At 44.1% G+C, this 17268-nt stretch overlaps 1 protein-coding gene across 4 annotated transcripts in view; it reads left to right on the forward strand.

Annotated features, from left to right (window-relative positions):
- SUSD1 (sushi domain containing 1) overlaps positions 1–17268 on the forward strand; it is a 678087-nt gene that overhangs the window by 181344 nt on the left and 479475 nt on the right. For all 4 annotated transcript variants that reach the window (XM_078676643.1, XM_078676646.1, XM_078676644.1 and 1 more), the window contains one exon: positions 9770–9949. In XM_078676643.1, the coding sequence (XP_078532769.1) occupies positions 9770–9949 (180 nt within the window). The remainder of the gene's footprint in view (positions 1–9769; positions 9950–17268) is intronic.

The following is a 17268-nucleotide window of genomic DNA, read 5'->3' on the forward strand; positions in this document are numbered from 1 at the left end:
TTTAAAGGATTGCTTCAAGGCAGCTGTATAGCTGAGGCAGTGGAGGGGAGATGCATATTACTATAGGAGCTCCTAGCCTTGGAAGAGACACTGCGTGACCAGGTCATCCGAAACGGTAGGTGGAACTCCTAGAAGCCACAAAAAAAGTGGCAGAAAATATGGAGCACCTGCAGTGCTTTGACTATAAGACCTCTATGACCAAGGCACACGCAGAGCGAGACCGCACTGGTAGATTACTGGCCTGGCTGGCGAACCCTGCTAAAACTGGAATCAATGAATCTAGAAATTGAATCTGGTGCTGGACATAAACAACACTCACAGGCAGACATTAACAAAGAGTTTCATGACTACTTGAAGGGAACTGGCTGAGGAGATTGGATATCAGCCATCAACTCCAACCCCCCCCCCCCTTCAAGGAAACCAGAGACTGCTATTTACAAGGGCGCAAGAAACATAAAGCGCCAAGAAGAAACCAAATCACCACAGGACTATTGAGAAATCAACCAGGTATTTGCGCTGTATCGCTCCCTGCGTTCCCTGACGCCACCTGGGACCCTGCGCTAACCTGCCACTGTCGTGTGGCCTGTCCTGTTGGTTCTTCTGACCTGCTTCCAATTTAAATAAACTGTCTGCTGGCTAAGCGCTCTCATTCCCTAGCGCTAGTCCCCTGAAGCGCTGTCAACCCCAGTACTGCTGTGTCAGAAGAGCGCTGTGGTTTCCCCTTAAGCGCTGGTCCTCTGACCCCTGATGCGAGCCTGAGCGCCGCGAGCGCTGACATTATTGCCTCAGAAGCGCTATTGCTGAAATTGCCCCTCAAGCGCTTATCTACTGAGTCCCTGTGAGAAGCACGGAGCCTGCTGATGCCGCCAGAGTGCGCTGTGATTCTTGAGGCTATAGTGGCCCTGAAGCGCTAGAACCCTGAAGCGCTATATCTGCCTGAATTGCTGCAACCCGACTGGTCTGCTGATGTGTCCCTGAGGCGCTGTATTTCCAGAGCGCTACTGCCTGGACTGCTACTGCGCCCCGTGTGGCGCTAGCTAAGGTGCTGACATCCCCCACAGCGCTGGTCAATCGGTGCGCCGTGCCCCTGGAGCCCTGATTGAGGTACTCACCGCAGCTGCATGGGAACCTCTGCGCCATCTTCTGCCCCATCGGCGGCCCCCGGTGCCAGGAGAGGGCCGCCGCACCGTCCGGAGGAGTGGGCAGAAAAGACGCCGTGTTCAGCATACCCAGGAGCCGTGTTCACCGCCGCAGCCCGGCCTGATTGTGGAGAATTCCCGCGGCAGCCCCGAAGCCTGAGGTAGGCCGCCGCGTATGGTAAAAAGGCCGCGCTAGGCCCGGAGGCTGCAGACTCGCCTCACGTGACGGGGGAGCCGGCCTCCCCCGCCACTAGTGCCCGTGATTGGAGGAGAGGCTGCCTTGCCCCACGGGCCGCGCTGCCATTGGCGGCCGCGGGCGTGCCTCCCCTCCGTCTGCTGCAAATTGGTTCGCGGGCCCGGGGAAGACCGAGAGAGGCCCGGGCCCATTCATCGGCTGCCTCCTCCGGTGTTGAGCCCTAGACTGATCCCGAGGCCCGAGACCGGTCCCCCACGCAGCCCGGACCGTCTGAATACCGGGAGGCCCCGGAGGGCCGAAGATCACCAGGTAAACCCCGGGGGGGAGGGCGGAAGGCCGGAGAAGGCCTCGAGTTCGCCCCTCCCCCGGGAGAACTGTTGCTGGACCCCGTTGGCCCCCGTTGTGCCTACAGAACGTCTGAGACTGGGCAAGAGCCCCGGTCAGAGGTTAGGGACTGCCCAATTAGTAGCGTTAACCCCTGCCTGTGGTTACGTTTATTGCTCATGTTTCTAGTGCACTGTTTATCACTGCCTTAGTGGAATGCTTCTGTGACTGTCGGCACTGGTCATTGTTGATTTAATGAACTATTCTACCCATGCTGGAGGCAATGTGTAAACTTTCCTGGTGCCTTGTTCTCTTTGCCTAAGGAAATGGTTATTCTTCCATAGGAAAATGGTGGCTAATTACCTACCAGTAAATGAGGAAATATTCCATGCTGGGTTAATGAAATGCTGGGGTTGTTATACTGAAATGCTTATTAGGAAGTAATGAAAGGCTATGCCTTTAATGTATGTGCTGCATTGTTGAATTGCTCCCTTTACTCTACCCCAAGGAATTGTGTTGTTGAACTGCTTATCTTTACTGCAGGAAATGTTTACTCTGGTATTGGACTGTTTTAGAGGTCCCAAGGCCCACAGTTTATAGGCCTCAATCCATAAAAGGTTAACCCATGATTAGGGGCTGTAATAGAATGCCTACAGTGCCAGGATGAAGAGTATTAGCGAGGGCTAGGCCCAAACCCAGGGATTATCCATATTTCGCCTAGTGTCCTGCTCAGCCTAGGCCTTATGCATGGTTTACCTGTTATTAAATGTTTACTTCTGCTCAGAGAAGTGGTTACTTCCTGGATGAAATGTTGGTGCATAACTAATGAAAAGTTCTACTTCTACTATGGAACTGCATTATGCTCATTCCTGCTGGGAGTGATTCTTAAAATGGTTAATCCTGCACAAGGGGATGTTTAATCTTAATGAAATGTTTTCTCCCACTTAGTGCTGCATTTACTGGAAGCCTACAGTTATTTATTTACATGTTTACTGCTGGGAAACGCTCACCCTTGCTTGGTGAGAAGTGGATAATATGCCTACAGAACTAATATGATGCAATGTCATTTGGTTGCCTTTGTGATGTATTCCTTACAGGTGCTGACGAGGAGCAAGGCTGAGGTCAGGCCTGTGTTTATCTATTATATAATATTATCCAATATTTAATATTTATTCCTCTAAGTATTAATTACAAAGTGTTGAAACCTATGTATTCTGAAGGGAAAACTAATGAGATATTGATACTGTACTTTTTGATTACCCTGACTCTGCTCTATATAAAAGTTAACTAATTTTTATGCATACTAACTGGAGTGGTGTCAGTCATTGCGTGCCCAATTTTACTGTCTCAGGGGATGTGTGTGCTGTATGGTCACTTTACACGTAAGCTTTCGGATGCCTACCCTCTCATGCCATGCTACCCTCGGGGAACTGGTGACCCCAGTTCCAACATATTCGGGGAACTGGTGACCCCAGTTCCAACAGTCCCCTTACTAAAACCCCGAAAACCGGCTAATGATAGAAAGATCTACCGCCCACTATCGATGCTGAGCATCGATTATAAGATACTCAGCAGGATACTTGCCACTAGACTCCTCTCCCAAATGCTCACACTTATACACCCGGACCAGGTGGGCTTTATACCCGGCCGTAATACAATAACTAACATACTGAGACTTCTCCCACTCCTTGACGGTAACACATGATCATACGGAAGCAGTGAGATTCACGGTAGATATAGAGAAGGCCTTTGACAGTTTGGAATGGGCCTTCCTCTATGCCGTCATGGGACGCTTCCAATTTCGTGCTGATTTTATAGCCTTGACTAGGCTCCTATACATGGCTCCCACAGCCAGAATGGGTACAGGGAGTTATGTATTGCAGTGCTATCAAGGGGCTAGGGGGGCTAAACAGGGGTGTCCGCTGTCACCCTTTTTATTTGCTCTGGCAATAGAGCCCATAGCTACCTATGCTAGGACTGGAGACATCTACAGGGGGATTGCATGCAGAGGACAGACACATTACGTTGTGTTGTACGCTGATGATCTGATCTTTCTGCAGCACTAGCAGGCGCCTGTAAGATACTAGATCATTTCGGTCTGCACTGGGGCTGAGAGTTAACTAGCGCAAGTCACAGGTGTTGTCTACACTTGCGGGCTGGAGGCAGCTGCCAGAGGTGGTAGGATTGCAATGGTAACCCTGCTGTTTCCAATATCTGGGAGTGAAAACATTCCATAATACTACTGATTTGCTGGAAGGAAATGTGAGGAAAGTGATCAGTGATCTCAGGAGGAACATGGAGTTCTGTAGTGCATTTTACCTATCCGTCAATCAATTAATCAGCGCGCTACTCACCCGTGAGGGGGGGGGGGTCAGCAGGTCCGTTAGCTGAAGAGCCAGGACTTGAGAGTCTTCCTGAAGGTGTTCAGGGAGGGGGAGCATCTGATGTCTGCTGGTAGCTCGTTCCAGGTTTTGGCCGCAATGTGAGAGAAGGATCTTCCACCTGCTCTGCGGATGAGTGGGGTTTCGGCCAATGCGAAGCGGGTAGAGTATCACTACTCAAAATGATAGCTCTTGCGCTGTTGCTTTACAACTTTGTAGTGTTATCACTGTGGATACCACAAGCTTTGTTTAGAGAGATGGAGTCCATGATGATAGCTTTTCTGTGGGGAATGGGCCACCAGCGGATAGTTTTAACCACCTTGCAGATGCCAGTGAATGCCGGACACCTAGCAGTTCCGAAATTCGAGACCTACTACTTGGCAGCACAGCTCCAATGGCTGATGCAGGGGGCAGTGGGCAAACTGATACGGATGAGAGTTGAGACCCACGGTCCTAGACGCTCACACACTAATTAAAATGATTGTCACACTGGACGGTCTTGACGTAATGGACTCGGCTGAGTTCAGGGTTCTGAGGCGATGTTGGGCTAGGTGTCTGCAGAAGACCTGTACGCAAACCCCATACTCTCCATATATACCCATGATATACCTAGGCGTACTACCACATGTAGAGCGTTTGAGGGACTTGGAGGAGTGGGAAGCGGCAGGAGCTTCCAGGCCGGACGACCTATTCCGGACTTTCGCACTCCTCCCCTTTTAAGAATTTCAAACGTAAAACTATTTACCTGGAGGTAATTTCCTATTATACATAGCAGTGATGACCATGGCACGTAAATATTGGGAAATGGAAATTGTAGAGCCGCCACATCACCAGGCTTGCCAATACGTCTTTACTTCGGCTGGGACAGTTAAGGCTGTGACTTGACTGTTTTGAAAAATAAGGGGCGATGTGCTGTACCCCTGACTGCAGTCCGAACCAAATGGGAAAAAGATCTGAGGAACTCCATACCAGGCAAGTACTGACCAAAATACTGGACAGGACACCAAAAGTGTCAAGGAAGGTAATGAAACAAAGTCAGTCTTGTGTAATTTCAAGATTGTTTAATATACACGCACCGGATAAACAAGTTCAACAACCAGACGCTACTGCTGATTCTCCACTCCTGAGATCAACGCGTTTCGATGCTGACATGATAGCACTCCTAAAAGAGAACATTACATTTAAAGTGCAAGTTACAACACATCTTCCCATTATAAAAACAAAAAGAAAATAGAGAAAAAGAATAGAAGGAAAGAAGATGTGAGAGCAGATTGACAACAAGAAAAGAGCATATGAAAAGGAACAAAAGAGAAGGAGTTAATCATGCTTGTCTCTATTCTGTCCCAAAACAAGAATGTCATCTTGGAAAAATAGAACTGAATCTATTCCAGAAAGATATCCTTCATAATTCTTTGAAAACATGCAGCCGCACTGACCAACCCAAAAGGCATTCTAATAAACCTATAGGCACCCAATGGTGTCGCAAATGAAGTTAGGGCCTTGGAGTCCTCATGCAGCATGACCTGATGGCAGGCCGACCACAAGTCCATAAAACTGAAAACGCGAGCACCACCTAACTTTGTCAGTGCTTCGTTGATGTTAGGTAAGGGTTGTCTGTCGACCCAAATGCAGTTATTAAGACTTCTCAAGTCTACACTCATGCAAATCTTTGTGCCTTTGTTCTTTGGGGCCAAAACAATGGGGGCCAACCATTCTGAGGATTCAATCTCCTCTATAGCCCCCAAGCAGAGTAATCTATCCAGTTCTTCCTGTAGTGGCTTAACCATGAGGTTGGAGACTTGCCTGACTTTGTGTACAACCGGGGTTGCACTGTCTTTTAAAATTATCTTATGTTTGAAACCTTTAAGGGGACCCACATTTTCACTGAAAACCTCCGGATATTTTCCTGTAATATCTTGATGACCATTGTGAGATGTTAACAGTATTACTTGGTTGGGAGCATTGGGATTGAGAATGATTCCAAGAATCACGGTGACGCCAGCCTAAAAGATTGTCACCACGCTTAGCAACATGGACTTTACCTACATTCTCTCTGTCTTTGAACAAGATGGTTTGAATTAAAAATCCTATGAGATCAATACTCTGCCCTCCATAACCCACAGGATTGATGTCGGGAGGTAAAAGCTTGATATTCTTGTAAGCAGGTGTGGCATCCCAAAATTTGTCAATAATTAATGTGTAAGGCGATTCAGAATCTGCTAGTACAGGAACAGATACATTCCTAACAAGTATGTCACATTTCGGCATGGAAAGACTGTTGGTGTCAACACCTTCAACGTCGTAAATTGCCCCATCAACACTGTCAGTGATACAGTGGAGGATTTGTTGTGATTGTTCATCATCATCAATCATGTTGACCTTTGTGTTCCTGCACATGCAGGCGTAATTACCTTTTTCCCCACAGTTTTTACAGTTGGTATTCCTTGCAAAACAATTAGGATAGTTGGAGCCATGTTCCACATGTGGGGCATTTTGGCGTACCGTCTATGTACCAGCATGAAACAAATTTTTCTTTATCAGTTTTGCTAATTCCTTTTTCATTTTTCACATTAGATTTGGAAACAGTGGCAACAGCTGCCTCAAAATAGGGATTATCTAATTCCCCTCCAATGGAGTTGGTGCTGGAGTCGTGGTCACATTACTGTTACACATTTCTTTAACCCAATGGGAAGTATGTTCAATACTTTGCACAATTGCAATTGCCTCTTTAAGATTTGGATTCTTGAACAACAACTTCTCTTGGATTTTCAGGTCATTCGTCAATTGCACGATTTGATCTCGTATAAGGAAGTCAGTTAACTGTTCGAATTCACAAGTCTGAGCAAGTGACTTTAGTGCAGCCACATAGTTGCCAACCCTTAGCTTGGATGCGCATGAAAAATTTGTGTCGTTCCATTACAACATTAAGTTGTGGTCCAAAGTGTGTTTGTTAAAGTAAAACACTCATTTCGTATACATCATTAGGTTCCCCTGCTTCTTTACCTATTGGTATAGGATCTAAACTATCATAAATCTTTCTACCTTTAATGCCAAGGTTGTGGAGTAACAAAACCTGCTTTCTTGCTGCTGAAAATCTTTCGCCACCAATGGCTAAAAGATAAAAGTCAAAAAGAGGTTTCCATTTTTTCCATGGCAGGATTGGTTCGCCATGTTCAGACATAAATTGAGGTGTCTGGCTCATACCACTTGAGGTTGACATCCTAGAAGAAAAACAGCATAGCAAACCAAAACAATAGACTAATATAATAATCTAAAATAACAAGGAAAGATAATAAGTTAACCAAAATACAAATGCTTACTTGTTTCTCCTCAAAAGTAGGACTGTAAAATGAAAATAAAATAGTTGCTGCTGGTAGGGCACGAAATAATAATGATGACATCAAAACATGACTATCTCACAGAATAGTCCTCCATTGGAATAGCATAAGGTAAACTCTCCAAATCCGGTGAAAAACGGGTTTGAATGCAGCTTGTTGCAGCACACACTGTAAAATAAATACACGAAAACCAGGGATGGATTCAGCTTGCAGAGCAGCTGTGCAAATGCGGTAGCGAACGTAGAGAAAACAAGGATGTTTTCAGCTTACAGGGCAGCTGCACAAATGCAGAAACGAATGATGGGCCCGTTCACAGAACTAACTTAAGACAAAATCCTAAACTTACTACCATTTTGGTATTCACAGAAGGCACTTTCTCATTTTGGTATTCACAGAAGGCACTTAGGGCCAGATGTAGGAGAGCAAATACCGGTCGGTAACGGCCGAATTCGGCCGTTACCGACCGGTATTTGGATTTTCAGATGTAGGGGCCATTATTTTACAGAATCGGTAAATTTACCGATTCGGTAAATTTATCGATTCTGTAAAATACCGAATCGGTAATTATACCGATTTGGTAAATCCAAATGTAGGTGACACTCCTGAGAGTGCCACAGGCCCTTAAGGGTCGGTATTTTACCACACAATCCTATTGTGTGGTAAAATACCGAATCCAGGTGTGCATGCACATCTGTGCATGCACACTGTGCAATGTGATACACAGACATGCCCTTAGGGCATGTATGTGTGCCCCATGTCACACATGCCTTTACTTGGGGTGCTAGAGGGTGTCAAAGTGACACCCCCTGCACCCTTGCAACATTCGGTATTTACCGATTCGGTAAATACCGATTCGGTATACCGAATGTTACCGATTCGGTAATTCAATTTTAAAAATTACCTACATCTCACCCCTTCATATTTACCGATTCATAAATACCGAATCGGTAAAATTCGGTATTTATGAGTCGGTAAATAGAAGTTACCTACATCTGGCCCTCACTCATTTCGATATTCACAGAAGTTAGGAGTCCTAACTTTAAGACTCCTAAATGCCTTCTGTGAATACCGAAAGTGTTAAAGGTAGGATTTTTCTCAGTTTAGGAGTAGTAAAGTTAGGAGTCCTAACTTTAGGACTCCTAAATGCCTTCTGTGAATACCGAAAGTGTTAAAGTTAGGATTTTTCTCCGTTTTGGAGTAGTAAAGTTAGGACTCCGTATTCTGGCTGATCTGCACATCATATGCATATTAGGAGAGGGAGTGCTAGGTAGGCGTATAGGTACAATTATATGTATTCATATAATCAATGTAGCAGCACAGTGGTTGAACTGTTTATTTTCTTTATCATTCTCGTAATGCTGATTACTCTGTTTTATTTTCTTCTATTAATCATTGCAGCACACATATTTTACACAAGAATATTATTGCTTCAATAAATGTTTTAAATGCCAATTTGAGTATTTCTTGTTTCTCCCTTTGGGTATGCCTGAGTTACTAACAAAAGGGCTAGATCTGTTTCCACAATTTCCTTAGGGAGTCAGGGTTGTCATGTTCTGAGGTTGCAGACACCATCTGGTACCCGGTAAAGTTTAGGGGTCCAGGTAGTGCGCTATGACCTAACCAGGATTTAGGTCAACATATTCTGATGGTATGCACGGACTTAGTCCCGCATAGTTTTGACGCCTATTTTGCCAAAACGCACAGCCTTACTGAAATAGTAGGAACTGTGCAACAGCACTGACATATGCTATACACACAACACACTGTTGTTCTGTATTTTTTGTTTTGTGCCTACATGTCACCTATGGAATCACTGCGCAGGTCTAGAAAAACACCTTTTTTTTTACTTTGGCCATGAAACAGTCCTTGAGGAGAGAGTAAAACCTTTAGAAATATAGGGTCTGATTTCCTTGGTGGAATGTGTTGACCAAGTGGAAAGTATAGTGTAATCCTGAATTACCCAGAAGTGAGGTAAGAGATCCTGGTGTGAATACTCAAGAGGGGTAGGCCTCTATTCTTGGAATAAAACTGCAATTAGGCTCCAACTGAAGGATGGTACACTGCAGCGGTGTAGAAGGGGTGCTTTGGGCCTTAATGTAAGCAAAAAGAATGGACCCCAATACGAAGCAATGACTGTAAAAACAACTATAATTTGGGTGCAATCGTCCCCTCTGACATCTGGGCCCCGGTCCCACTGCACCTGTTGCACTACAGATCACTACGCTCCTGCATATTGGACAGGGCTCCGTGTCCGATAAGTGTCAGTCTGCACGAGAGTTAAGTGAATGTGTTTTTGGGCCAAATGCCATCCGTCTCCTACACCAGCGGCTTGTTTTGCATGAAGAATCGACATGCGCATCACTGACTTGTTCCTTATTGACATTTTTCTAGAGGTAGACTGTGGGTTTCCTTTGTCTCTACGCAATACATTTATCGAGCCTGAAAATAAAACAACGTATGGAAGCAATGTGACATACAGGTGCCAGAAAGGATTCGTATCTGACAGGGACAGTAGCACCTACACTTGCACAGCCAGCGGCAAATGGGAGGGAACTGCCTTAGTGTGCACAGGTATGAAACTTTTTGTAAATGTTCAGCGCTTATTAATAGAGTGTAAACCATGATGATGTGGAGAAAATGTGTTTATTTATTTACTACATTTGTAGCAAGCATGACTCAAGCTTAACCCTCTTCAAAAGGGTTCCTTCTCAGGATCTGCCCATGACATTGCCAGTATTGCAGATGTGTGTGTTGAGCCTTTAGATCTGATTGGAATAGTTCGCTTTTTAAGTCAAAACCTACCTGACAGTGCAGCTGCCTGGTTACAAAGACATACTGGGATATGCTGAAAGCTTACCTAGCACTCAATTTCACCCATTGCTTACCATTGCCTCTGTTTTGCCACTCACATTTGCTTACTTTCTAATCCCTGGCTTTATTTGTTTTAGCTCGTCCAGTTTCTGTTTGCCTCTCCCATTTACCATAGCATGTTTACCATCTCTCTGTTTGGTTCCTTCTGTTTTCACCAGTGTCCGCTTTTTAGTAAAAATTTTTTATTTTTCATGAAACACTCCATGAGAGTGCATGTGTATTCCAGCTGTCTTCATTGTGTTCTTCTCTTTCCACCCCAGCAATCCAAGTTGATTTCTCTCCTGTTCTGCTGTCCCCTTCTCATATTCCACGTTGTTGACTCTTGTCAGGATCCTTCTCACCTTCTTTCCCTCAGTGTTGCTTCATCCTCCGCTTGCGCCCCACCCAGTTGTTTCTATCCTATGTTCATCTCTATCGCCGGTTGTTTAGTGTCCACCCACCCTCCCTTCATTGCTGCTTTTTCCCCACCCAACCTCCATCCATAGCTCCCATTGCTCTTTCCCACCCACCCATCCTCTGTTCCCACTGTTGCTTAGTGTTCCATTGCTAAGTGTCCACCCACCTTTCCCTCCCTCTATTGATGTTGTTGCTTTATCCTAGCCCACCTTCTTCTGCGCCCTCCGTTGCAGTTGTTGCTTATTCCGTACCTACCCTTCCTCTGTTGCAAAGTCTTGGCCTCCCACTCCCAGGCCTCCATTGCTGGTGTTGCTTTTTCTCTGCCCGTCCTCCCTCCATTGCCGCTGTTTCTTAGTATCCGCCCAACCTCATCTACTTCCACTGCCATTGTTGCTTTTTCTCTGGCCACCCTTCCTCTGTTGCCGCTTATTGCCCACTCACTCCATTCATTGCGGTTTAGTGCCTACCGATCCAGTCTCCCTCTGTTGCTTTTGGATGGATGACGTTACAACGCATACTTTTATAACGCATACCTTTACAACACATTTTTTACAACGCAACATCCATTACAACGCATTCCAGTACAACGCATGCCATTACAATGAATTTTTAAAAACTACCTTTACAACGCATTCCATTACAACGCATACTACCTTTACAACGCATACCATTACAACGCATAGCATTACATTGCATGTATGGTAAGTATTGGATAGTGTAGGGGTAAAAATTACTATTCTAACTCCAGGGGGTGCAACAGTAGGGTAAGTGTTGGATAGTGTAGGGATAACAATTACTATTCTAACTCCAGGGGGTGCAACAGCAGGGTAAGTGTTGGATGGTAATGTTATGCGTTGTAATGGTATGCGTTGTAATGACTGCGTTGTAATGACATGCGTTGTAGTGGTATGCGTTGTAGTGTCATGCGTTGTAATGGTTGCGTTGTAATGGCATGTGATGTAATGGATGTTGCGTTGTAAAAGTTTTGTTGTAATGGTAGTGCATTGTAAAAGTTGCGTTATAAAGGTTGTTTCCCCTTGCTTTTCCCCACCCATACTCCATCTGTTGCTGTTGTTGCTTTCCCTCAGACCACCATCCATTGCCGCATTCCCCCTGCCTACCGACCCTCCATTGCTGCTTCCTTGACTGCCAGCCCAACCCTGTTGCTGTTTTTTTTAATGCGCTTTGGTGAAATTGGCTTTGCCAATAGGTCTAAAACGCAAAACCTATTTACTTCGCCAGTGCTTGTTATACAACTTCACATGACAAACTGCTATGTTTTAGTTAACTGACTGTAGTGACATCAAGGCTTGGGGTAGGAAAGTTTATGTTTAAAAACTATTAATTTTAGCAGATGTCAAAGCAGTCATGTAATATAATGCACTAATGTGAAACACAAGCATTTAAGATTTTTTTTAACTTGTGTATTTTGCTTAGTTTTATATGATGCTTGGTTTGCCACTTACATGCTAAATCTTGTTAAGGCCCAGCCTGCGTTTTGGCATACAGAGTCAAGTCAGACCCACCTTTGGTCTCTGAATTTGCAGGCTTGCCCACTTCTACAAAGATGAGGGATGGGTGTAAATAGGGATTACCACAAGTACTCCAGGCATTACCACAATGTCTACCACTTTAGTTCCAGCTGTAAATCAAATTGGTCTACCTTGTGTGTGTGAGAGACCTGTAAGAAACGCTATGTAAGATATACAAAATGCACTGACCTATCAGGATTTTGCAGTCTGGGGTAACAAGATTTCATGACCTATCAACTGGAATTTCCACCAGGGAAATACTCTTATTCAGTGTGCACTGTGTGTATAAGCGGCTTACGTGGCCCTCATGGAATAATTGATTTATGAAGAAACACGGTGCATTCCCAAATTAATACCAAAAAACTCAAAAGCTCTTAGAAGCCAGTATTTACTTGAACATTGATGTCTATGATATAGCAACCAGAGGACAGGGGCTCTGAGAAATTTGCATGAAGATAGAGAAAACTTTGAAGAAATTAAGTTCAAGTGATATCTTTAAAGATTCACCGGCTGCTTGATTTGGTTATTTTGTTGAAATAAGTATAACAGAGACAAACCAGTGGTGTGAACGATGGTGGAGGAAGGCAACTTTGAACGTAATGAGAACCTCCGGTGGAAAAAGAGGGCTATTTTAACGGGATAAACCGCAATCATAGAAAAGGGATAGCACAACCTGCTAAGATCTCGTTGGTAAGAGTTATCACCATTAGTGAAAAAGAAATACAAAGCATCCATCTATAGCAACAGCTGAAATCCTGTTCCTACAGGAATAATTCACTGTGAAAGGTAAAGAAGCATTTAGGAATTTAGGAATGTCGAAAATTATACATGTCCAGAACAAATAAAGCAGCATTTCACTAGTGGTAAATGGTCCATTGTATTAAGTCAGGAGAAAGTTCCGCATTGGAAAAAAAACATTTTTTAAAAGGCCTTTAAATTGGCATTACATATTTATATGAAATAAACTCTAAATCAATATAAAATATAATGTAAATAAAATAAAATCAATTCACACAAGAATTATGTTGCACCTTCACCAGACATTATTACATGGAAATATCTAATGTTAGGAATATCCTACTGCCAAAGTTTATCTCCATATTCATATAAGTATATATATTTTTTAATTCATACTACAAAATTAGTATCTCACTTTTCATAAACTATAGAATCTTTATTATGATTATGCAAAATGTCAAGATCGTACCTAGTTTCTACACCAGCCGCGCCATTAGAATGGAGGAGTACCGCCACCTCTGCCACCACCAGCTAATAAAACGATAATAAAATGGGGTTTAAACCCTTCTTTATTATTGTTTTATTTGAATCCCCTGGACCTACCCCCAGGACTTTGACAAGTCTTGGGGGTGGGTCCAGGGATGATACTGCCAGTGGGGGAGTGGTGGGCAATCCTTCACTGCGCATGAGGGTGTGGCCGGCCGTCGCAGGCACAGGCTCCCAGTCAGCCTGGGAGCGCAAGTTGCCGGTGCTCAGGGCAATCCCGACGCTGCTTTCATTCCGCATCAGGATTGGCTGCAGTGTATTCTAGGACCCTGTGCCCAGAAGCAGGAAAAGTGCAAGGCAGCGAGAGACCGCGGCGGCGTTAAGGTACATTTTTTTAAATTATTTTTTTATTATTTTTGTCATCTGTATCTAACACCTAAATGCCAGAGCAATGGAGAGGAAACATAGGCAACAACTTATCACTTCACAAGCACTTTGGGGAAACTACGATTTGGAAGCAAGCTTTCGTCTTAGTTAAATCCCTGTATGAAAGAGATATGCATGCTCTGTAAGAATGTCAGATGTATTGGCCTGTATGTGTATTTATACAAATAACAATGTAAATATCACAATTATTAAAATTTAATTTTACAGCGCTACTCTTCCAGATGTAGGGTGCTTTACATCACACGAACACATTACACATTGCCAATAACTCATACAAGTGTGTAAATGAATGTAAAGGATTTTTTACATAAAACGATGAGGGCAGGGCCACTGGAATTATGGAGCAGGCCCGGACCAAAAAATGCAGAAGGGTTCACCAAATTATGCGGCAAGAAAAGGCAAATTATGCAGCGTAATGCAGCATATTTAGTGCTAGTATTACCTCATTATTATGGAACTTTTACTCATGTTCACCCTATCTGGGCAAAGGTTTCACCTCATCAGTGCCACTTTGACACCCAAATACAGAAATAAGCAACAAGAAGGTGAATAGACAACCTTTTCAAAGAGCCTTCGCTGCTCAAGAACCCATGCCACTGCTTTTAGTACGTTTTGATCTGTTTGATCTAGAAAAATGTTTGTTTGATTGTGTGGCAAATGGGGGATATACATCATTATATGAAAAATGCAGCACTTGCAGAATCACATAGTTTCAGAGTCCCTGAATGAGGGTTACAAGGTGTAGGAGTCACACATCGCCCTTCATAGCTCACTGTGCTACATTATAAGGATTTCAATTTATGAACTGCAAGCAACAAAATGATCTCTGAGGTAAAAGCAGTAACCCACTTACCTATATACATTAAATACAAATCTGTCATCTACATGCTGCACAATGTGCTTTGCAGCACATTCTTTAATCCACTAATGACTTCGACTCAAAACGGTGACTAGACAAAACACTGATCTATACAGCAAATGCATTAACCACCTTAATTATCTTACGATTATTATTATTCCCCGAGATATACTGTGCACATAGATCTCTGCAGAAGGTTCCTTAACCTCATAGGATATTTTAAAATGCAGCTTTGCAACCAATTAAGCCAGAACAGATTTTCTACCACACTTCTCCTTGTTTTGCCAAATTCATGTGTGCAGAGCCTTTTCTTTTAAATAAATGTATGCGTTGTCAGACTGCTTTCTATGACTCCGCCCCTTGTGACTCCACCCCCTTTTCATTGCCACAGCTTGCCTCTCCAATGTATGGGTTCCCTGAGAAAAGTTTTTGGATTTCCAGCACTGCTGTAAAGATCACACACATAACATTATCAAGGCTGGAAAACTGTTTATAGCCTGCCTTACGACCACCATGTGATTTTTCTATGCATGCTCAATGCCAAAATCCAGAAGAAATCAGCAGGAAGATTGTAAGAAAATGTCCACCCTGCAATTTTTCCTGAACGCAGCATGCCAGGAAGCCGAAGATCAAAATTCATTGCACATAGAGGTAGGCCAGCGAAAAAATGAACAGGGAGAACCAGGGCCAGACTGGGAACCAAAACTGGCCTTGGCAAAGAGCTTGGCTGCCCCCCCTGGGAGCGGCAAAGCTGTTTGCCAGGGCCGGTTTCGGACGATTTTGTTACAGGTGCCGATTTTGCAGCTATGCCTCAGGGGCCCAAAATCGGCCCCCACCCTAGCGGCCCACGGGGGAAACGCCCGGTGCCCGCTACGGCCAGTCCGGCCCTGTGGAGAGCTTTGCCGGAGCAGAGGGAGTGGCTTGGCTCTTAGAGCCCGTGCAAAAACGAGCCCTGGAATTATTTGGCAAGTAAATCATTACAACAAATGTGGTGTTAGAATATGATAAGGTGTCTTCAAAATTCAAAGAAGTGAATTTATTTAGCACGCAAAGGCATTTCACCTTAGTACATCACATTATATCATTGCATGGGGAAGGATTTATTAAAAGTGATGTTTTTAAAAATTGTACACATTCTTGAACCCTGCCACAGCTAAAATGGCAATTAGTAAACTATGAAGTACGTCAGTAGTTATGTATCCCCTAAAAATGGCCCAGATTTTTATTATAAATGGAACAACATTGTAGTCTATTAAATCAAACACAAGTGGTTTTTGAACATCTCACATCCTGAACTCGCCTATCTGAAGGTGCTTTCATATGTGGTGATAAAGAAAAAAGAGGCTTGGTGAAATAAAATACTTGCCTAGGATCACATAGTTGGCGAGCATTGGTTTCCCTGTTGCACATTGTGCAGTTCAGCCCCTAGATCGGTATCTTTTCCTGTCAACTGTTAATGCTTTGTCGTCAGCCCTCTGTGCACGAGGCTAGAGCCTTGTTATAATAATAATAATAATCCACATTTGTAAAGCGCGAACAATCACCCAAAAGGGTCTCTAGGCGCTGGGGGCCGTCGTGAAGATTAAGCAAGCTATTGCCCAGAGTCACATGGTGCTGGACTAATCTGCCGCCGGCCCCAGGGATCGAACCGTGATCCCCAGATTCCAACGTCAGTCGCCCAGGCAGCGGCGCCACACCTCTCCCCTAAGCAGAACCCATATGAAATCTCGGCTCATGTTGGGCTTGAGGGCTCGAGAAGACCTTGAGCTGAGCCACAGCCAGTCATCTGTCTTGTACCTGGCTCGAGCTTTCAGTGTCTCGCAAACCTCTAGTTGCACACCATTTAAAAAAACGTGAGCAGCCAGATTGTTGGGATTTTTGTTCCTGAGCCTCTTCACCTGCTTTAGTCTACCTGCACTTTGCCTTCCATTGGAGCAGGAGCACACAGAAAAAGGAAGAAAGAAGAAGGATGGAGATTGCTGGAAAAGAAAAGTTCTCCCTATCTAGGTCTTCATTACAGCTCTTGATAAGTACTACTACCCCAGCCAGAATTTGCCCCATTACACTGTAAAGGAAATACTGCGGGCCATATTATCAAGAACAGCGATAACATTTAGGAAACTTATCTTTAGACAAAATGGTGCTCCGGTGATGCAGGATCTGCTTGGTATGCAGCTCGATTTCAAGGAAATTCTACCCACCTGAAAGTCAATCAACCCAAACTATTAATATGGACTGATCCGCATCTTATTGCTTTTGAAATACCTTTCACCAGCAATAGCAATTATTGAAAAAATATGAAAATCGGATGTTATGGCCCTGGAAAAAATCAATTAGGTGGATTTTGGGAACTGTCTCCAATTCCCGTATTTGAAGAGTTTCGCTGATATTGACGAGGCAATCTCAACTTATCAGGATTCTCTTAGTAAGGCCCTTAATCAGGTGGCCCTTCTTACACTTCCCAGAATAGGCAGACCAAAAATCAAGCAGCTTGTCATGAAAGGAGGTGGTGAAGGACCAAATCTTTCCAGGGTAGGGGAGCTTATAAAGCATCTCTTAAT

The sequence above is a fragment of the Lissotriton helveticus genome, chromosome 2_1 (genome assembly GCF_964261635.1).
Source record: "Lissotriton helveticus chromosome 2_1, aLisHel1.1, whole genome shotgun sequence".
NCBI classification, from domain to species: domain Eukaryota; kingdom Metazoa; phylum Chordata; class Amphibia; order Caudata; family Salamandridae; genus Lissotriton; species Lissotriton helveticus.